Consider the following 22,002-nt stretch of genomic DNA (forward strand, 5'->3'; position numbering starts at 1 on the left):
AAATTGGTGACCTCAAAAAATGGGGAGAGGACCCCAAAAGATTCCAGAGAAAATGGGGGAAAATCCCACAAAAAAATTCAATTTTCTTGAAAATCCCACCCAAAAAATTCGATTTTTTTGAAAATTCCATTCAAAAAAAATCTGATTTTTCCCCAAAATTAGAAGAATTTGAAGTTGTGGTGACCCCAAAAATGGGAGCACCCCAAAAAATGGGGAGGGGCAAAAAATCCTGGAGGAATTGGGTGAAAATTGGGAAAAAATGGGTAAAAATTGGGGGAAAATGGGTGAAAATCGCACAAAAAATTGAATTTTTTCTGAAAATCTGTGACCCCAAAAATGGGAGAACCCCAAAAAATGAAAAGGGGACCCCAAAAAATGGGGTAACACAAAAAGTCCCAGAAAAAATGGGTGAAAATTGGGAAAAAATGGGTAAAAGTTGGGGGAAAATGGGTGAAAATCGCACCAAAAAATTGAATTTTTTATGAAAATCTGTGACCCCAAAAATGGGGGGAACCTCAAAAAATGAAAAGGGGACCCCAAAAAATGGGGAGGGGCAAAAAATCCCAGAGAAATTGGGTGAAAATCCCGCAAAAAAATTCAATTTTTCTGAAAATTCCAGAAAAAAAATCTGATTTTCCTGAAAATTCCTGGAAAAAAATCTGATTTTTCCTCAAAATTGGTGACTCCAAAATGGGGGAACCCCAAAAAATGAAAAGGGGACCCCAAAAAATGGGGAGGGGCAAAAAATCCCGGAGAAATTGGGTGAAAATCCCACAAAAAAATTCAATTTTCGTGAAAATCGCACTAAAAAAATTCAATTTTTCTGAAAATCCCACCAAAAAAATTCAATTTTTTTGAAAATTCCAGAAAAAAAATCTGATTTTTCCCAAAATTGGTGACCCAAAAAAATAGGATGATCCCAAAAATGAAAAGGGGACCTCAAAAAATGGGGAGGGGCAAAAAATCCCTGGGGAAATGGGTGAAAATCCCACAAAAAAATTCAATTTTTTGAAAATCGCACTAAAAAAATTGAATTTTTCTGAAAATTCCATTCAAAAAAAATCTGATTTTTCCCCAAAATTGGTGACCTCAAAAAAATAGGGAGAGGACCCCAAAAAATTCCAGAGAAAATGGGTGAAAATCCCACAAAAAAAATTTCAATTTTTCTGAAAATTCCAGAAAAAAAATCAAATTTTTTTAAAATTCTAGGAAAAAAAATCTGATTTTCTCCAAAATTGGTGACTCCAAAGTGGGAGAACCCCCAAAAAATGAAAAGGGGACCTCAAAAAATGGGGGGCTACAAAAAATCCCAGAGAAATTGGGTGAAAATCCCACAAAAAAATCCAATTTTTCTGAAAATTCCAGAGAAAAATATTGATTTTTCCCAAAATTGGTGACCCAAAAAAATAGGATGATCCCAAAAATGAAAAGGGGAACCCGAAAAATGGGGAGGGGCAAAAAATCCCAGAGGAAATGGGTGAAAATCCCACAAAAAAATTCAATTTTTTTGAAAATCGCACTAAAAAAATTCAATTTTATTGAAAATTTCATTCAAAAAAAATCTGATTTTCCCCAAAATTGGTGACCTCAAAAAATGGGGAGAGGACCCCAAGAAATTCCAGAGAAAATGGGGGAAAATCCCACAAAAAAATTCAATTTTCTTGAAAATCGCACTAAAAAAATTCAGTTTTTCTGAAAATTCCAGAAAAAAAAATCAAATTTTCTGAAAATTCCAGAAAAAAAATCTGATTTTTCCCCAAAATTGGTGACCTCAAAAAATGGGGAGAGGACCCCAAAAAAATTCCAGAGAAAATGGGTGAAAAATCCACAAAAAAATTCAATTTTTCTGAAAATCCCACCAAAAAATTCAATTTTATTGAAAATTCCTGGAAAAAAATCTGATTTTTTCCCAAAATTGGTGACTCCAAAATGAGAGAACACCAAAAAAATGAAAAGGGGACCTCAAAAAATGGGGGGCTACAAAAAATCCTAGAGAAAATGGGTGAAAATCCCACAAAAAAATTCAATTTTATTGAAAATTCCATTTAAAAAAATCTGATTTTTCCCAAAATTGGTGACCCAAAAAAATAGGATGATCCCAAAAATGAAAAGGGGAACCCAAAAAGTGGGAAAAGGCAAAAAATCCCAGAGGAAATGGGTGAAAATTGGGAAGAAATGGGTAAAAATTGGGGGAAAATGGGTGAAAATCGCACCAAAAAATTGAATTTTTCTGAAAATTCCAGGAAAAAAATCTGATTTTTCCCAAAATTGGTGACCCAAAAAAATAGGATGATCCCAAAAATGAAAAGGGGACCTCAAAAAATGGGGGGCTACAAAAAATCCCAGAGAAAATGGGTGAAAATCCCACAAAAAAATTCAATTTTATTGAAAATTCCATTAAAAAAAATTTGATTTTTCCCAAAATTGGTGACCCTAAAAATAGGATGATCCCAAAAATGGAAAGGGGAACCCAAAAAATGGGGAGGGGCAAAAAAATCCTGGAGGAATTGGTGTGAAAATTGGGGGAAAATGGGTGAAAATCGCACCAAAAAATTGAATTTTTCTGAAAATTCCATTCAAAAAAAATCTGATTTTTCCCCAAAATTAGAAGAATTTGAAGTTGTGGTGACCCCCAAAAATGGATTGGGGAAAAAAATCAAAAATGGGACCCCAAAAAATGGAGGACTACAAAAAATCCCAGAGAAAATGGGTGAAAATCCCACAAAAAAATTCAATTTTATGAAAATTCCAGAAAAAAAATCTGATTTTCCCCAAAATTGGTGACCTCAAAAAACGGGGAGAGGACCCCAAAAAATTCCAGAGAAAATGGGGGAAAATCTCACCAAAAAATTCAATTTTCTTGAAAATCCCACCAAAAAAAATTCGATTTTTATGAAAATTCCAGAAAAAAAATCCGAATTTCCTGAAAATCGCACTAAAAAAATTCAATTTTCCTGAAAATTCCAGAAAAAAAAAATCGGATTTTCCCCAAAATTGGTGACCTCAAAAAATGGGGAGAGGACCCCAAAAAATTCCAGAGAAAATGGGTGAAAATCCCACAAAAAAATTCAATTTTTTTGAAAATTCCAGGAAAAAAAATTCTGATTTTTTCCCTAAAATTTGAGGGATTTGAAGTTGTGGTGACCCCAGAAATAGATTGGGGAAAAAAATCAAAAATGGGACCCCAAAAAATGGGGGAACACAAAAAAATCCCTGAGAAAATGGGTGAAAATTGGGGGAAAATGGGAAAAAATCACACCCAAAAATCTGATTTTCCCCAAAATTGGAGCCCCCAAAAATGAGGGGATCCCCAAAAACTGGGGGGCTGGAAAAACCAAAAAGAAACTTCAAAAAAAATTCCCCAAAAAATACTGAAAAAATCCCCAAAAACCACCAAAAAATAAAAAAAAAAATTAAAAATCCCAAACAAACCCAAATTCCAGAAAAATTTTTAAAATCCCAAAAAATCCTTTAAAAAATCCCTCAAAATAACCCCAAAAAATTCCAAAAAAATCCCAAAAACCAAAAAAAATCCCCAAAATTCCTAAAAAAAAACCTCAAAAAATCAAAAAAATTCCCAAAAAATCCTTAAAAAACCCCAAAAAATCCCGAAAAACCCCTAAAAAGGTCAAAAAAATTCCAGAAAAATTCAAAAAATTCCAAAAAAATCCTTTAAAAAATCCCCTGAAATAACCCTGAAAATTTAAAAATAAATTTTTAAAACTTTTTAAAAAATCCCAAAAAATCCTAAAAAAAACCCAATCAAAAATAAAAAACCTCCAAAAACTCCTTTAAAAATTCTGAAAAAAATCTCCAAAAAATCCCAAAAAATAAAAAAAAACCGGCAAAAAATCCCCCCAAAAAACCAAAAAAATCCCCTAAAAATAAAAAGTTCCCAAAAAAATCCATTAAAAATTCCCAAAAAAACCCCAAAAAAACAATTCCAAAAAAAATCCTCAAAATTTTTGAAAAAATCCTGAAAACTCCCCAAAAAATTCTGAAAAAAATGCTTTGAAAAATCCCCTGAAATAACCAAAAAAAACCCTTAAAAATTCAAAAAAATCTCCCTAAAAATCATTTAAAAATTCTGAAAAAATCTCTAAAAATTCCCAAAAAATCCTTAAAAAAATCCCAGAAAAACCCAAAAATTCCCAAAAAATCCTTAAAAAATTCTGGGAAAAACACTAAAAAAGACTCAAAAAAATCCCAAAAATTCCTTTTTAAAATTCTGAAAAAATCTCTAAAAAATCCCTAAAAAATCCAAAAAAACACTGAAAAAATTCCAAAAAATCCGCCAAAAATTCCGAAAAACCGCCAAAAATCACCCAAAAAATCCCAAAAAAATCCAAAAAAGTCCAAAAAAAAACCAAAAAAAACCCCCAAAATTCCAAATTTTAATTTTAATTTTAATTTTTATTTTTATTTCCCCCTTTCCAGATCTGCCACAGCCGCAGCGGCGAGATCAACCCCATCAGGGTGAACAAAATCCCAAAAAAATTCTAAAAAAATCCAAAAAAATTCTGAAAAAAAACCAAAAAATTCCCCCGAAGAATTACAAAGAAATCCCCAAAAATTCCCAAAAATTCCTGCAAAAATTCCAAAAAAAATCATCAAAAATTAAAAAAAATCCCAAAAAAGTCATCAAAAAATTCTGAAAAAATCTTGAAAAATCCCCAAAAAATTCTGAAAAAAATCATTTGAAAAATCCCCTGAAATAACCAAAAAAAACCCTTAAAAATTCCAAAAAGTCTCCCAAAAAATAATTTTAAAATTCTGAAAAAATCTCCTAAAAATCCCCAAAAATCCTTTAAAAATCCCAGAAAAACCCCAAAAAATCCCAAAAAATTCTGAAAAAAATCCCAAAAAATTCCAAAAAAGTCCCCAATAAATCCTTTAATAATTCTGGAAAAACACTAAAAAAAATCCCCAAAAAATTCCAGAAATTCCCCAAAAAACCCTTTAAAAATCCTGAAAAAATCTCTAAAAAATCCCTAAAAAATCCCCAAAAAATTCCAAAAAACCGCCAAAAAATCACCCAAAAAATCCCAAAAAATCCAAAAAAATCCAAAAAATTCCAAATTTTAATTTTTATGTTAATTTTTATTTTTCTTCTCCCTTTTCAGATCTGCCACAGCCGCAGCGGCGAGATCAACCCCGTCAAGGTGAACAACCTGGTGTGCGCCTACGTCCAGCGCTACAAATACTTCCGGAAGCGCGGCCGCCGCGGGGGAGGGGCTGGAGGGGCTGGAGGGGGCGGGGCCGGACCGGGAAACCCCCCTGAGGACCCCCCAAACCCTGGGGGACCCCAAAAAGACCCCGGGGACAAAACCCTGCCCCCCACCCTCCCCCTCCCCCCGCTGTAAATAGAAAATTCCACCCCCGTCCCCCCCCGCCGCGGAAATAATGGTTCGGTCCGGTTCGCATGAATTTTGGAGAAATTTTCCTGATTTTTTTCTTCCCTTTTTTTTCCTTTTTTTTTTTTTTTTTCCCTGAGATCTGCCCCCTAAAATTTTGCTCTGTAATCCCCCTGAAAATGATAAATGATAAATTGGATTTAGGCAGCAGGAGGAGGTGTGGTTTTTTGGGGGGTGGGGGGACAAAAATTTGGGGGGAAAAGCGTAAAAAATTGGGGGGAAATTTCAAAAATTTGGGGGGAAATCACAAAAATTTGGGGGGAAAATCTCAAAAATTGGGGGGGAAATCCCCAAAAATTGGGGGGAAATTTCAAAAAAACGGGGAGGGAATCCCAACAAAAATTGGGAAGAGAGACCCCTAAAAATTAGGAGGAAAATCACAAAAAATTTGGGGGGAAATTTCAAAAAATTAGAGAGGAAATAAAAAAAAATGGGGGAGAAACCTCAAAAAAATGGGGAGGGAAATACCAAAAATTTTTGGGGGGGAAATCAAAAAATGTGGGGGAGGAAATCTCAAAAAATTTGGAGGGAATCCCAAAAAATTTGAGGAGGAAATACCAAAAAAATGAGGACGGAATCCAAAAAAATTGGGGAGGAAAATCCATAAAAATTGGGGGAGAAATCCCAAAAAATTGTGGGGAAATTTCAAAAAAATGGGGAGGGATCCTTAAAAAATTGGGGAGGGAGACCCTTAAAAATTAGGAGGAAAATCACAAAAAATTCAGGGGGAAATTTCAAAAAATTGGAGAGGAAATTAAAAAAAATTCGGGGAGAAACGTCAAAAAAATGGGGAGGGAATACCAAAAAATTTGGGGGAAAATTTCAAAAATTGGGGGTGAAATCCCCAAAAATTTGAGGAGGAAATACCAAAAAATGGGGAGGGAATCCCAAAAAATTGGGGAGGAAATAAAAAAAAATTGGGGGGAAATCACAAAAATTTTGGGGGGAAAATAAATAAAATTTTGGGAGGAAATGCCAACAATTGGGGGGGGAAATCCCAAAAAATATGGGGGAGAAATCTCAAAAATTTGGGGAGGAAATACCAAAAAAATTGGGGGAGAAATCTCAAAAATTTGGGGAGAAAATCTCAAAAAATTGGGGTGGAAAATCTCAAAAAATGGGGGAGGAATTAAAAAAAATCGGGGGGAAATCACAAAAATTTGGGGGGGAAATCACAAAAAATTTGGGGGGGGAATCAAAAAATGTGGGGGAGGAAATCTCAAAAAATTTGGGGGAAATCCCAAAAAATTTGAGGAGGAAATACCAAAAAAATGAGGATGGAATCCCAAAAAATTGGGGAGGAAAATCCATAAAAATTGGGGGAGAAATCCCAAAAAATTGAGGGGAAATTTCAAAAAAATGGGGAGGGAATCCCAACAAAAACTGGGGAGGGAGACCCTTAAAAATTAGGAGGAAAATCACAAAAAATTCAGGGGGAAATTTCAAAAAATTGGAGAGGAAATTAAAAAAAATTCGGGGAGAAACCTCAAAAAAATGGGGAGGGAAATACCAAAAAATATGGGGGGGAAATCTCAAAAATTGGGGGTGAAATCCCCAAAAATTTGAGGAGGAAATACCAAAAAATGGGGAGGGAATCCCAAAAAATTGGAGAGGAAATAAAAAAAAAATTGGGGGGAAATCACAAAAATTTTGGGGGGAAAATAAATAAAATTTTGGGAGGAAATGCCAACAATTGGGGGGGGAAATCCCAAAAAAATATGGGGGAGAAATCTCAAAAATTTGGGGAGGAAATCTCAAATATTTGGGGGGGAAATCCCAAAAAATATGGGGAAGGAATCCCAAAAATTTGGGGAGAAAATCTCAAAAATTTGAGGAGGAAATGGCAAAAAATTTGGGGAGGAAATCTCAAAAAAATTGGGGAGGGAATCCCAAAAAATTAGAGAGAAAATAAAAAAAAAATGCGGGAGAAATCTCAAAAAAATGGGGAGGGAATCCCAAAAAATTAGGGAGGAAATCCCAAAAAATTGGGAGGAAATCCCAAAAAATGGGGGAGGAATAAAAAAAATTGAGGGGAAAATTCCAGAAATTGGGGGGGAAATCCCCAAAAATTTGGGGAGGAAATGCCAAAAAATGGGGGAGGGAACCCTAAAAAATTCAGAAGGGATATCCAAAAAATTGGAGAGGAAATCCAAAATAATTTGGGAGGGAAATCTCAAAAAAATGGGGAGGAAAATCCCAAAAAATTGGGAGGGAAATTAAAAAAAATTGGGGAGAAATCTCAAAAATTTGCGGGGAAATCCCAAAAAATTGGGGAGGAAATCCCTAAAAACTGGTGAAGGAAATTCCAAAAATTTGGGCGGGAAATCCCAAAAATTTGGAGAGGGAATCTCAAAAAAATGAGGAAAAAATCCCAAAAATTGGGGAGGAAATCTGAAAAAATTTGGGGGGGAAATCCCAAAAAATTTGGGGAGAAATCTCAAAATTTTGTCGGGAAAAATCCCAAAAATCGGGGAGGGAACCCCAAAAAATTGAGGAGGAAATCCCAAAATTTTGGCGGGAAAAATCCCAAAAAAAATTGGGGGGGAAAAATCCTAAAAAATCGAGAAATGACCCCAAAAAATGGAGGTGGGAGCTCCCAAATTTGAGGAGAGGGGACCCCAAAATTTTTTTGGGGGGGAGGGGCTGGAAACCCCCCCCCAAAATTTGGGGATTTCCACGTCCCAAAAGGGTGGGGGGGGCGGTTTGGAATGTTCCATTTGAGGGGGGTCTGGAATGTTCCATTTACGGGGGGGAGGGGAAAAAAAAGGGGAATTCCCCCCCTCCCCCATAAGGTGGTTTGATCCAAATGTCCATGGATGGCTCTGGAATGTTCCATTAAGGGGGGGAGGGGAAAAAACGGGAATTCCCCCCTTCCCCCATGAGGTGGTTCCGTCCAAGTGACCTTAAATGACTCTGGAATGTTCCATTGAGGGGGGGAGGGGAAAAAACGGGAATTCCCCCCCCGTGAGGGGGAGTGGTTCGATCCGAGTGTCCCTAAATGGCTCTGGAATGTTCCATTAAGGGGGGGGAGGGGAATTCCCCCCCCCAGGGGCGTGGTTGGGTCCGAGTGGGCGGAACCAAAGGGGATTCCCGGGGGGGGGGGGGGAGGGGCGCGGGTTTAAATCGGGATCCCGGGGGGGGGGAGGGGACACTCGGGACCCCCCCGGAGCCGCCGCCATGCCCGAGGCCAAGGCTGGTAATTAATTAATTAACTCATTAACTCATTAATTAATCGGGGGGATTAATTTGGTTTAGCAGGGATTTTTTATTTAAAATATTTTTATTTTAATTTTTAGAAATTTTTTTATTTAAATATTTTAGTTCATTGAATTTATGGATTTAATTTAATTTAATTTAATTCAACATTATTAATTAATTTAATTGACTTAATTATTTAATTCTTTTAAAAAATAGTTTATTAACTCATTTTTTCAATCGAATTGAATTTATTTAATTGATTTAATTTAATCATTAATTTATTAATGGAATTTATTTACTTTTTTAGTTTTATTTTTTTAAGTTATTTATTTATTTATTTATTTATTTAATTAATTGAATTTTTGAAATCAATTTCGTTTATTGAAATCATTGAAATTATTTTTAATTTAATTTAATTTAATTTAATTACTTTAATTACTTTAATTACTTTAATTACTTTAATTACTTTAATTAATTATTTAATTATTTAATTACTTAATTACCTTACTTAATTGCTTAACTACTTTAATTGCTTTAATTAATTTACTAATTTTTATTAATTGTAATTTGTGTATTTGTTTAATTAATTTAATTAAGACGTGTTAATGAGATTAATTCACAATTAATTCTCAATTAATTCACAATTAATTCTCAATTACTTCTCAATTAATTCTGTTAATTCTCAATTAATTCCCAGATAATTCTCAATTAATTCCTAATAAATCCTCAATTAATTCTCATGTAATCCTCAATTAATTCCAAATTAATTCCTAATAAATCCTCAATTAATTCTCAATTAATTCTCAATTAATTCTCAATTAATTCTCAATTAATTCTCAATTAATCCTCAATTAAATTCCCAATGAATTATCCATTAATCCTCAATTAATTCCTAATTAATCCTCAATTAATCCTCAGTTAATTCCTAATTAATCCTCAATTAATCCTCAATTAATTACCGGGATTAATTAATTCTCAAAGTGGGGGTGGAATATTCCAAATTTTTGGGGTAGGGGGAGAATTTTGGGGTGGAAAAATTAAAATTTTGGGGTGAGGGGGTCACGTGACCCCCCCCAAATTTTTTTTTGGGGGGGGAGGTGACACCTGAGCCCCCCCCCGATGACGTCATCAAATCAGAACCGGGGGGGGGGAGGGGACAAAAATTTTTGGGGTGGGGGTGACAAATTTTGGGTTGTACCAATTTGGGGGGGGGGTGTGAAAATTTTTGGAAAGTTCAAAAAAATTTTGGGGGGTGAAAAATTTTGGGGTTGTACCAAATATTTTTGGGGGGGGGGTTAAAATTTTGGGGCAATTCCAAAATTTTGGGGGGGTGACAAATTTGGGGTTGTACCAAATTTTTTTTTTTTTGGGGGGGGTGACATTTTGGGGCAGTTCCAAAAATTTTTTTTGGAGAGGGGATCGTGCCAATTTTTTTTTTGGGGGGGGGGTGACATTTTGTGGGGTGACGATTTTGGGTTTTTGACAATTTTTGGGTTGTACCAATTTTGGATTTGTGACAATTTTGGGGCAGTTCCAAAATTTTTTGTGGGGGTGAAAATTTTGGGGTTGTACCAAATTTTTTTGGTGGGGGAGGATTGTGACAATTTGGGACAGTGCCAAAAATTTTTCTGGGGGGGGATGTGACAAATTTTGGGTCGTCCCAATTTTTTTTTGGGGGAGGGTTAAAATTTTGGGGCAGTTCCAAAAGTTTTTTTTGGAGAGGGGATCGTGCCAATTTTTTTTTGGGGGGGGGTTGACATTTTGTGGGGTGACAATTTTGGGTTTTTGACAATTTTTGGGTTGTACCAATTTTGGATTTGTGACAACTTTGGGGCAGTTCCAAAATTTTTTTTTTGATGGGGGGGTTGTGACAAATTTTGGATTTTATCAATTTTGGGGGGGGTGAGAATTTTGGGGGGGGTTGTGATAATTTGGGGAAATTCCAAATTTTTTTTTGATGGGGGGGTTGTGACAAATTTTGGGTCTTACCAATTTTTTTGGGGGGGTGACAATTTTGGGGCAGTTCCAAAATTTTTTATGTGGGGTGACAAATTTGGGGTTGTACCAATTTTTTTTTTGGGGGGTGACATTTTGTGGGGTGACGATTTTGGGTTTTTGGCAATTTTTGGGTCGTACCAATTTTGGATTTGTGACAATTTGGGACAGTTCCAAAATTTTTTTTGATGGGGAGGTTGTGACAAATTTTGGGTCTTACCAATTTTTTTGGGGGGGTGACAATTTTGGGGCAGTTCCAAAATTTTTTATGTGGGGTGACAAATTTGGGGTTGTACCAAATTTTTTTTTTTGGGGGGGGGCGGAATTTTGGGGCAGTTCCAAAATTTTTTTTTGGAGAGGGGATCGTGCCAATTTTTTTTTTGGGGGGGGTGACATTTTGTGGGGTGACGATTTTGGGTTTTTGACAATTTTTGGGTCGTACCAATTTTGGATTTGTGACAATTTCGGGGCAGTTCCAAAAATTTTTTTTGATGGGGAGGTTGTGACAATTTTTGGGTCTTACCAATTTTTTTGAGGGGTGACAATTTTTGGGGCAGTTCCAAAATATTTTTTGTGGGGGTGAAAATTTTGGGGTTGTACCAAATTTTTTGGGGAGGGGGGGTTGTGACAATTTGGGGCAGTTCCAAAAGTTTTTTTTTGGGGGGGGGATGGTGACAATTTTTGGGTAGTGCCAATTTTGGATTTGTGACAATTTGGGACAGTTCCAAATTTTTTTTGAGGGGGGGTTGTGACAATTTTTGGGTCGTCTCAATTTTTTTGGGGGGATTGTGACAATTTGGGACAGTTCCAAAATTTTTTTCGGGGGGGAAAGTTGTGACAATTTTTAGGTCGTTACAATTTTGGATTTGTGAGAATTTGGGACAGTTCCAAATTTTTTTTGAGGGGCGTTTGTGACAATTTTTGGGTCGTCCCAATTTTTTTTGGGGGGGGGGGGTTAAAATTTTGGGGCAGTTCCAAAATTTTTTTTTTGAGGAGGGGATGGTGACAATTTTTGGGTCTTACCAATTTTTTGGGGGGGTGACAATTTTTGGGACGGTTCCAAAACTATTTTTTGGAAGGGGGGTGACAAATTTTGTGTTTGTGACAAATTTTGGGTTGTACCAATTTTTGGGGGTTTGTGACAATTCGGGGAAGTTCCAAAAATTTTTGGTTTTGTGACAATTTTGGGGTGACAATTTTGGCTTGTACCATTTTTTTTTTTGGGTGGGGGGTGACATTTTGAAGGTGACAAATTTTGAGGGAGTTGTGACAATTTTTGGGCGGTGCCAATTTTGGATTTGTCACCATTTTTGGGGACAATTTTGACAATTTCAGGTTGTCCCAATTTTTTGGACCATACCAATTTTAAACGGAGGGTGACAACAATTTTTGGACTGTACCAATTTTTTTTGGGGGGGGTGACAATTTTTGAAATTATGACAATTTTTAAATTTATGAAAATTTTTAATTTAATTTAATTTAATTTAATTTGATTTTTGGACCATACCATTTTTTTGAGGGGGGGGAACGCTTTTAAATCACCCCCAAATTTTTCATTTTCTCTTCGAATTTTTTTTTATTTTTAGTTTTTTTTTTTGGGGGGGGGGTGGGGATGTCCCCGTGTCCCCCCCCCCCGTGTCCCCCCCCCCGTGTCCCCCCCTGCCCCCCCCCGTGTCCCCAAATGTCACCTGAGCCCGGTGTCACCTGAGCCCGCGCTATTTTGGGGGGGTCACCACCCAACCCCCCCCCAAATTTGACCCCCCTGGAATTTGTCACCCCCCTCCCCCCCCTGGTGTCACCTGTCCCCCCACCCCCGCCATTTTTGTCACCTCCCCCCATCGATTTTGGGACAGAAATTTGGTATTTTTAGATTTATTTTAAATTTTATTTTTGTTTTATTATTTATTATTATTATCTGTCGTTTGTTATTTATTGGGGTTTTTTATTTTATTATTTATTGTTTCTTTTCTGTTATTTATTTTATTATTTTATTTATTATTTATTTATTTGTTATTTACTATTTATTATTTTTTTACTTATTTATTTTATATTTTATAATATTATTTTCTTTTTTATTTATTTATAATTTATTTTATTATTTGTTTTATTTCTTTATCAATTATTATTTATTATTTATTTTATTCTTTATTATTTATATTTTTTAATTTTTATTTTTCTTTTCCTTTTTCTTTTCCTTTTTCTTTTTCTTCCTTTTGTTTTTACTTCATTTTTTATTTTTATTTTTATTTTCTTTTTCTTTTATTTTTATTTTTATTTTCCTTTTATTTTCCTTTTTATTTTCCTTTTTATTTCGGTTTTCTTTTTGTTTTCTTTTGTGTTTTCCTTTTTATTTTCTTTTTTTCTTTTTGTTTTTATTTTTTTGTTTACATTTTTATTTTTGTTTTCATTTTCTTTTATTTTTATTTTTATTTTTATTTTCCTTTTATTTTTCTTTTTATTTTTTCTTTTGTTTTTCTCTTTCTCTTTATTTTTTTCTTCTTTTTATTATTTCCAATTTTGCCTTTTTTTCTTTTTTTCTTTTTTCCTTTTTTCTTTTTTTCCCCTTTATTTTTTCTTTTATTTCTTTATTTTCTTTTATTTTCTTTTCTTTTCTTTTCTTTTCTTTATTTTTTTTTCTTTTCTTTTCTTTTCTTTTCTTTTCTTTTCTTTTCTTTTATTTTATTTTATTTTATTTTATTTTATTTTATTTCTTTTTCTTTTCTAATTTTTTTTTAAATTTTATTTTTCGGAGTGTTTTTTTATTTTTTTTATTTGGAGAGGAGTGAATAAATTTCGGGTCTCAGCCCCTCCCCCACCCCCATCTCTTTTTTTGTTTTTTTTTCCCCTCCCCCAGCTGCGAAGAAAGAGGTGAAAAAGGAGAAAAAAGAGAAAAAGGAGGAGAAGAAAGAGGAGAAAAAAGAGGAAAAAAAAGAGGAGAAAAAAGAGGAAAAAAAAGAGGAGAAAAAAGAGGAAAAAAAAGAAGAAAATGAACAAAAGGAGGGGGAGGGGCCGGCAGAGCCCCCCAAAGGTGGGGGAGGGGAAATTTTGGGATTTTTTGGGAAAATTTTGGGGAAATTTTGGGGAAATTTTGGGATTTTTTTGGGAAATTTTGGGGATTTTTTGGGGAAATTTTGGGGAAAGTTTGGGGATTTTTTGGGGAAAGTTTGGGGATTTTGGGGGGAAATTTTGGGGATTTTTTGGGGAAATTTTGGGGATTTTTAAGGGGAATTTTTGGCATTTTGGGGGGGTTTTTTTTTACTTTGGGGGGGATTTTTTGGGATTTTTTTGGGGAAAATTTGGGGTTTTTTTGGGGGAAAATTTGGGATTTTTTTGGGATTTTTGAGGGATTTTTTGGGAGATTTTTTGGGATTTTCTGGGGGAAATTTTGGGATTTTTTGGGGGAATTTTGGAGGTTTTTTTGGGTAAAATTTGGGATTTTTGGGGATATTTTGGGATTTTTTGAGGAAAATTTGAAGATTTTTAAGGGGAATTTTTGGGGATTTTGGGGGGGATTTTTTAGGGGAATTTTGGGGGAATTTTTTGAGTTTTTTTGGGATTTTGGGGGAAATTTTGGGTATTTTTGGGGGGATTTGGGGGATTTTTGGGGGGAAATTTTGAGACTTTTTTGGGATTTTGGGGATTTTTGGGGGGATTTTGGGGGGAATTTTAGGGAAATTTTTGGGCTATTTTTGGGATTTTTTGGGGAGAAATTTTGGGATTTTTTAAGGAGAATTTTGGGGGAATTTTTTGATGTTTTTTGGGGAAATTTTGGGAATTTTGGGATTTTTGGGGATTTTTTGGGGGAAATTTTGGGGGAATTTTTTGAGATTTTTTGGGATTTTTGGGGGAATTTTTGGGGAAATTTGGGGTGTTTTGGGGGATTTTTTGGGGGAAAATTTTGGGACATTTTTGGGATTATGGGGATTTTTGGGGGTATTTTTGGAAAATTTTGGGGGAAATTTTTTGGGTTTTTTGGGGAAATGTGGGGGATTTTTATGGGGAATTTATGGGGTTTTTTGGGGAAAATTTTGGGATTTTTTGAGGCGAAATTTTGGGATTTTTTTTGCGGATTTTTTGGGGATTTTTTGGGGGATTTTTTTTAATTTTTAAGGGGAATTTTTGGGACTTTTTGGAGGTTTTTTTATTTTTGGGGGGATTTTTTGGGATTTTTTTGGGAATATTTTGGGATTTTTTGGGGGAAAATTTGGGATTTTTTTGGGATTTTGGAGGGATTTTTTGGGAGATTTTTGGGATTTTCTGGGGGAAATTTTGGGATTTTTTGGGGGAATTTTGGAGGTTTTTTTGGGTAAAATTTGGGATATTTTTGGGGAAATTATGGGATTTTTTGGGGAATTTTTGGGGAAATTTTGGGGGGATTTATTGAGATTTTTTTGGGATTTTGGGGGGATTTTTTGGGATTTTTGGGGGGGAAATTTTGGGGTTTTTTTGGGGGGGATTGGCGAAATTTTGGGGATTTTTATGGGGAATTTTTGGGAATTGATTGTGATTTTTGGGGGGAATTTTTGGGATTTTTTTGGGGATTTTTGGGGGATTTCTCTGGATTTTTTTTTTAATTTGGGGAGAATTTTGGGGGATTTTTTTGGTGGGCTTTTTTGGGTTTTGGGACAATTTCTGGGGCGATTTTTGGGGATTTTTTGGGGGCTTTGGGGAGAATTTTTTGGGATTTGTCGGGGAATTCTTTTGGGATTTGGGGGGAATTTTTTGGGATTTTTTGGTGGGTTTTTTTGGGTTTGGGGGCAATTTTTTGGGATGTTTTTAGGATTTTTTGGGTTTTTTTGGGGGACTTTTGGGGGAAATTTTGGGGATTTTTAAGGGGAATTTTTGGGAATTTATTGTGATTTTTGGGGGGGAAATTTTGGGATTTTTTTGGGATTTTTTTGGGATTTTTTTGGGATTTTTTGGGGATTTTTTTGGGATTTTTGGGCATTTTTGGGGAAATTTTGGGGATTTTTTAGGGGATTTTTTGGGGAATCTTTTGAGATTTTTTTGGTGGTTTTTTTGGGTTTTGGGGGAGATTTTTTGGGATTTTTTTGGAATTTTTAGGGGAATTTTTGGGGATTTTTGGGAGAGTTTTGGAAATTTTTTGGGGAGATTTTTGGGGTTTTGGGGGGAATTTGGGGGGAATTTGGGGACTTTTTTTTTAATTTTTAGGGGGATTTTGGGGATTTTTTGGGGGAAATTTGGGGATTTTTGGGGGGAAATTTTGGGATTTTTTTGGGAATTTTTGGGATTTTTTGGGGGATTTTTTTGGGAATTTTGGGGGGATTTTTTTAGATTTTTTTTTTTTATTTTGGGGAGGATTTTTTGGGATTTTTTGGGGGAAATTTTGGGGTTTTCTGGGGGGACTTTTGGGGAATTTTTTTGGGATTTTTTGCAGGTTTTTTGGGGATTTTTTGGGATTTTTTTCAGATTTTTGGGGAGATTTTTGGAAAATTTTTGGGGTTTTTGGGCTATTTTATCTCGGGGTGTTGATTTCCTCTCTCTGACCCCTCCCCAAATTTCTTTTCCAGAACCCAAGGACGATTTAGGTGAGTTTTCCTCTCCCCTCCCCCCACAGTTTTGGATTTGTGACAATTTTAAATTTAATTTAATTTAATTTGTTTTAAATTTTGGATCATAGAATTTCAAACATGAAAATTTTTAATTTATGAAAATTTTTAATTTATGACAATTTTTACTTTATGAAAAATTTTAATTTATGACAATTTTTGAACTTATGACAATTTTTTGATTTATGAAAATTTTTAATTTAATTTCATTTGTCTCAATTTTTGGATTTATGACCATTTTTAATTTAATTTAATTTAATTGGTCTGAATTTTTGGATTTATGAAAATTCTAAATTTAATTTAATTTAATTGGTCTCAATTTTTTGATTATACCATTTAAAAGATGACAATTTTAGAATTTATAACAGTTTTTAATTTATGACAATTTTTCGATTTATGACAATTTTTGCATTTATGAAAATTAATAATTTATGACAGTTCTTGAATTTATGACAATTTTTGAATTTATGACAATTTTTGAATTTATGAAAATTTTAAATTCAATTTAATTTAATTTGTCTCAATTTTTGAATTTATGATCATTTTTAATTTAATTTAATTTAATTGGTCTGAATTTTTGGATTTATGACCATTTTAAATTTAATTTAATTTAATTTAATTGGTTTCAATTTTTGGATCATACCATTTAAAAGATGACAATTTTTTTATTTATGAAAATTTAGAATTTAATTTAATTTAATTAGTCTCAATTTTTGGATCATACCATTTAAAAAATGACAATTTTGGGATTTATGAAAAAATTTTAATTTAGTTTAATTTAATTTGTCTCAATTTTTTGGATCATACCATTTAAAAGATGGTAATTTTTTAATTTATGAAAATTTTTAATATATTAAAAATTTTAATTAATGACAATTTTTGGATTTATGACAATTTTGAACTTATGACAATTTTTAATTTAATTTAATTATTTAATTTATCTCAATTTTTGGATCATACCATTTCATTTTTGAATTTATGACAATTTTTAATTTAATTTAATTTAATTTGTCTCAATTTTTGGATTTATGAAAAATTTCGATTTAATTTAATTTAATTTGTCTCAATTTTTGGATCATACCATTTAATTTTTGAATTTATGAAAATTTCTAATTTAATTTAATTTAATTTGTCTCAATTTTTGGATTATACCATTTAAAAAATGACGATTTTTAGATTTATGAAAAAATTTTAATTTAATTTAATTTGTCTCAGTTTTTGGATTTATGAAAATTTTATATTTAATTTAATTTAATTTGTCTGAATTTTTGGATCATACCGTTTAAAAGATGAAAATTTTTGGATTTATGAAAATTTTTTATTTCATTTAATTATTTAATTTTTCTCAATTTTTGGATCATACCATTTAATTTTTGAATTTATGAAAAGATTTTAATTTATGACAATTTTTGAATTTATGGAAATTTTTAATTTAATTTAATTTAATTTGTCTCAATTTTTGAATTTATGAAAATTTTTAATTTAATTTAATTTAATTTGTCTCAATTTTCAGATTTATGAAAAATTTAAATTAAATTAAATTAAATTAAATTAAATTTATTTTAATTTCTCTCAATTCCCCCCTCCCCAGATGAGATCAACCCCCCTGAACCCCGAGACCCCGACGGGCTCTTCATCAACAAACCCCAAAACGTCCTGGTGGAGAGCGGTGAGGGGGGGAGGGGGCCTGGAAAATTTGGGGAGATTTTGGGGGTCCTGAAAAAATTTTGGGGGGTCCTGAAGGAATTTTGGGAGATTTGAGGGGATTTTGGGAGGAATTTTTTGGAGTTTTTGGGATTTTTAGCGTTAATTTTTTTACCATTGCAGGATTTTTTAAGGGGGGAATTTTTTGGAATTTTGGGATTTTTAGGGTTAATCTTTTTTTATTTTGGGATTTTTTGGGGGGGAATTTTTTGGGGTTTTGGGATTTTTTGAGTTATTTTTTTTATTTTGGTTTTTTGGGGGTTATTTTTTTGTCATTTCAGGGGTTTTTGGGGGTTGTTTTTTTGTAATTTTGGGATTTTTAGCATTAATTTTTTTGTCATTTTGGGATTTTTAGCGTCAATTTTTTTGTCATTTTGGGATTTTTTGGGGGTTTTTTTTGAATTTTGGGATTTTTAGCGTTAATTTTTTTGTCATTTTGGGATTTTTTTTGGGGGGAATTTTTTGAGTTTTGGGATTTTTAGGGTTAATTTGTTTTATTTTGGGATTTTTTGGGGGAGATTTTTTTTGAATTTTGGGATTTTTGAGGTTAGTTTTTTTTATCATTTCTGGTTTTTTGGGCGTTGTTTTTTGGAATTTTGGGATTTTTAGCATTAATTTTTTTGTCATTTTGGGATTTTTAGCATTAATTTTTTTGTCATTTTGGGATTTTTAGCGTTAATTTTTTTACCATTTCAGGATTTTTTGGGCGTTGTTTTTTGGGATTTTGGGATTTTTAGCATTAATTTCTTTGTGTTTTTGGGATTTTTTGGGCTTAATTTTTTTGTGATTTTGGGATTTTTTGGGTTTAATTTTTTTGTGATTTCAGGATTTTTTAGGGTTAATTTTTTTGTGTTTTCAGGATTTTTTAGGGGTTGTTTTTTTGGAATTGGGGGATTTTTAGTGTTAATTTCTTTGTGTTTTCGGGATTTTTTGGGCTTAATTTTTTTGTGATTTTGGGATTTTTTGGGTGTTGTTTTTTGGGATTTTGGGATTTTTAACGTTAATTTTTTTGTTGTTTTGGAATTTTTAGTGTTCATTTTTTTGTCATTTTGGGATTTTTGGGGTTAATTTTTTTGTCGTTTCGGGTTTTTTTTGGGGTTAATTTTTTTGTGATTTTGGGATTTTTAGCGTTAATTTTTTGGGTCATTTTGTCATTTTTGGGGGGTTTTTTTATGGGGAGGATTTTTTGGGGGATTTTTGGGGGGATTTTTGGGGGGGATTTTTTGGGGATTTTTTGGAATTTTTGGTGTTAATTTTTTTGTCATTTCAGGTTTTTTGGGGTTGTTTTTTGGGTTTTTGGGATTTTTTGGAGAAATTTTTGGGGATTTTTTGGGGTTTTTTTTAAAAATTTTGGGCTTGTTTTTTAGGGGGCATTTTGGGAATTGTTTTTGGTGGTTTTTTGGGGGGGATTTTTGGGGTTTTTTTGGGATTTTGGGGGGAATTCTTTGGGAATTTTTTTGGATTTTTAGGAAGGGTCTTTTGGGGGGGAGTTATTTTCATTTTTTTTTAATTACTTTGGGATTTTGGGATTTTTGGGGTTTTTTTTTTTCATTTTGGGATTTTTGGGGCAGTGATTATTGGGATTTTTTTGGGGAGTTTTTTTGGGGGTTTTTTTTATTTTTGGGGGGAATTTTGGGGGGATTTTTTTGGGTTTGGGTATTTTTTGGAATTTTGGGGGTTAATTTTTTTTGTAATTTCGGGTTTTTTTTGTCGTCCCAGGCGGGGACGTGCTGGTGGTGGCGCGCGTGGACGGCTCCCAGCTCCCAGTTAAACCCAGTATCAAATGGTTCAAGGGCAAATGGCTCGAACTGGGAGCCAAGAGCGGGGCCCGGTTCCAGTTCAAGGAGAGCTGCGACAAGGAGAGCAAGGTGGGGAACTGGGAGGGACTGGGATAAACTGGGAAGGGATTGGGAAGGGATTGGGAGGGACTGGGATGGACTGGGATGGACTGGGATGGACTGGGATGGACTGGGATAAACTGGGAGGGACTGGGATGGACTGGGATGGACTGGGATGGACTGGGAGGGACTGGGAGGGACTGGGATAAACTGGGAGGGACTGGGAGGGACTGGGATGGACTGGGATAAACTGGGATGCGACTGGTGTGCTCTCACCTGTCCCAGCTGTTCTCTCACCTGTCCTGTGTCACCTGTCCAGGTGTTCTCACCTGTCCCACCTGTCTGTGTCTCACCTCTCTCACCTGTCTCACCTCTCTCACCTGTCTCACCTCTCTCACCTGTCTCACCTGTCTTGTCTCACCTGTCCATGTGTACACCTTCCAGCTGTCCATCTCCAAGGTGTCCTGTCTCACCCATCTGTATCTCACCTGTCCCTCACCTGTCTCACCTGTCCTGTCTCACCTGCCCAGGTGTACACCTTTGAGTTCTCCATCTCTAAGGTCTTCTCTCTCACCTGTCCTATCTCACCTGTCCAGGTGTACTTGTTCAAGCTGTCCATCTCCAAGGTGTCCTGTCTCACCTGTTCCAGGTGTTCTCTCTCACCTGTGTCACCTGTCCTGTCTCATCTGTACAGGTGTACCTGATCTCACCTGTCTCACCTGTCTGTATCTCACCTGTCCCACATCTCACCTGCCCAGGTGTTCTCACGTCTCTCACCTGCCTGTATCTCACCTGTCTGTGTCTCGCCTGACCCACCTGTCTCTCACCTGTCTCACCTATCTCACCTGTCCCGGGTGTTCTCACCTGTCTGTATCTCACCTGTCCTGTCTCACCTGTCCTGTCTCACCTGTCCCAGGTGTACACCTTCGAGTTGTCCATCTCCAAGGTGTCCTGTCTCACCTGTCTCACCTGTCTCACCTGTCTGTATCTCACCTGTCTCACCTGTTTCTCACCTGTCTCACCTGTCCTGTCTCACCTGTCTCTCACCTGTCCCAGGTGTACACCTTCAAGCTGTCCATCTCCAAGGTGTCCTGTCTCACCTGTCCTGTCTCACCTGTCTTGTCTCACCTGTCCTGTCTCACCTGTATCTCACCTGTCCCAGGTGTACATCTTCGAGCTGTCCATCTCCAAGGTGTCCTGTCCCACCTGTACAGGTGTACCTGATCTCACCTGTCTGTATCTCACCTGCCCAGGTGTTCTCAGCTGTCCTGTCTCACCTGTCTCACCTGCCCAGGTGTACACATTCAAACTGTTCATCTCCAAGGTGTCCTGTCCCACCTCTCACCTGTCTGTATCTCACCTGTCTCACCTGTCCCAGGTGTTTTCTCTCACCTGTCTCACCTGTCCTAGGTGTTCTCACCTGTCCTGTCTCACCTGTGCAGGTGTACACCTTCGAGCTGTCCATCTCCAAGGTGTCCTGTCCCACCTGTCCCACCTGTCTCACCTGTCTCACCTGCCCAGGTGTATGCCTTCGAGTTGTCCATTTCCAAGGTGTCCTGTCTCACCTGTCTGCATCTCACCTGTATCTCACCTGTCCTGTCTCACCTGCCCAGGTGTTCTCACCTGTCCCACCTGTCTCACCTGTCCCACCTGTCTCACCTGTCCTATTTCACCTCTCTCACCTGTCTCACCTATCTCACGTGTCCTGTCTCATCTGTCTGTATCTCACCTGTCTGTGTTTCACCTGTCTCACCTGTCCAGGTGTTCTCTCTCACCTGTCTCACTTGTCCTGTCTCACCTGTCTGTATTTCACCTGTCTGTCTCTCACCTGTCTCACTTGTCTGTCTCTCACCTGTCCAGGTGTTCTCACCTGTCTGTATCTCACCTGTCTCACCTGTCTCTCACCTGTCCAGGTGTACACCTTCGAGCTGTCCATCTCCAAGGTGTCCTGTCTCACCTGTCTCACCTGTCCTGTCTCACCTGTCTCTATCTCACCTGTCCCAGGTGTACACCTTCGAGCTCTCCATCTCCAAGGTGTCCTGTCCCACCTGTACAGGTGTTCTCTCTCACCTGTCTCACCTGTCCCAGGTGTTCTCACCTGTCTCACCTGTCCTCTCTCACCTGTACAGGTGTACACCTTCGAGCTGTCCATCTCCAAGGTGTCCTGTCTCACCTGTCTGTGTCTCACCTGTCTCACCTGTCTCTCACCTGTCTCACCTGTCCAGGTGTTCACCTTCGAGCTGTCCATCTCCAAGGTGTCCTGTCCCGCCTGTCCAGGTGTTC

General features: G+C 35.7%; 2 protein-coding genes across 2 annotated transcripts in view; both read left to right on the forward strand.

Moving 5' to 3' along the window:
- The window catches only part of SCAF1 (SR-related CTD associated factor 1), a 38,074-nt gene extending 32,521 nt beyond the window's left edge, over positions 1 to 5,553 (forward strand). Inside the window, 1 exon segment of the mRNA XM_033084020.2 lies at positions 5,124 to 5,553. Within this exon segment, the coding sequence (XP_032939911.2) occupies positions 5,124 to 5,363 (240 nt within the window). The 3' untranslated portion in view covers positions 5,364 to 5,553.
- Positions 5,554 to 8,591: 3,038 nt separating this feature from the next.
- MYBPC2 (myosin binding protein C2) overlaps positions 8,592 to 22,002 on the forward strand; it is a 73,382-nt gene continuing 59,971 nt past the window's right edge. Inside the window, exons 1-5 of the mRNA XM_033084021.1 lie at positions 8,592 to 8,610; positions 13,603 to 13,635; positions 16,139 to 16,156; positions 17,769 to 17,846; positions 19,601 to 19,749. Of these exons, the coding sequence (XP_032939912.1) occupies positions 8,592 to 8,610; positions 13,603 to 13,635; positions 16,139 to 16,156; positions 17,769 to 17,846; positions 19,601 to 19,749 (297 nt within the window). The remainder of the gene's footprint in view (positions 8,611 to 13,602; positions 13,636 to 16,138; positions 16,157 to 17,768; positions 17,847 to 19,600; positions 19,750 to 22,002) is intronic.

Source organism: Catharus ustulatus, chromosome 35, assembly GCF_009819885.2.
Source record: "Catharus ustulatus isolate bCatUst1 chromosome 35, bCatUst1.pri.v2, whole genome shotgun sequence".
Classification (NCBI taxonomy): Eukaryota; Metazoa; Chordata; class Aves; order Passeriformes; family Turdidae; genus Catharus; species Catharus ustulatus.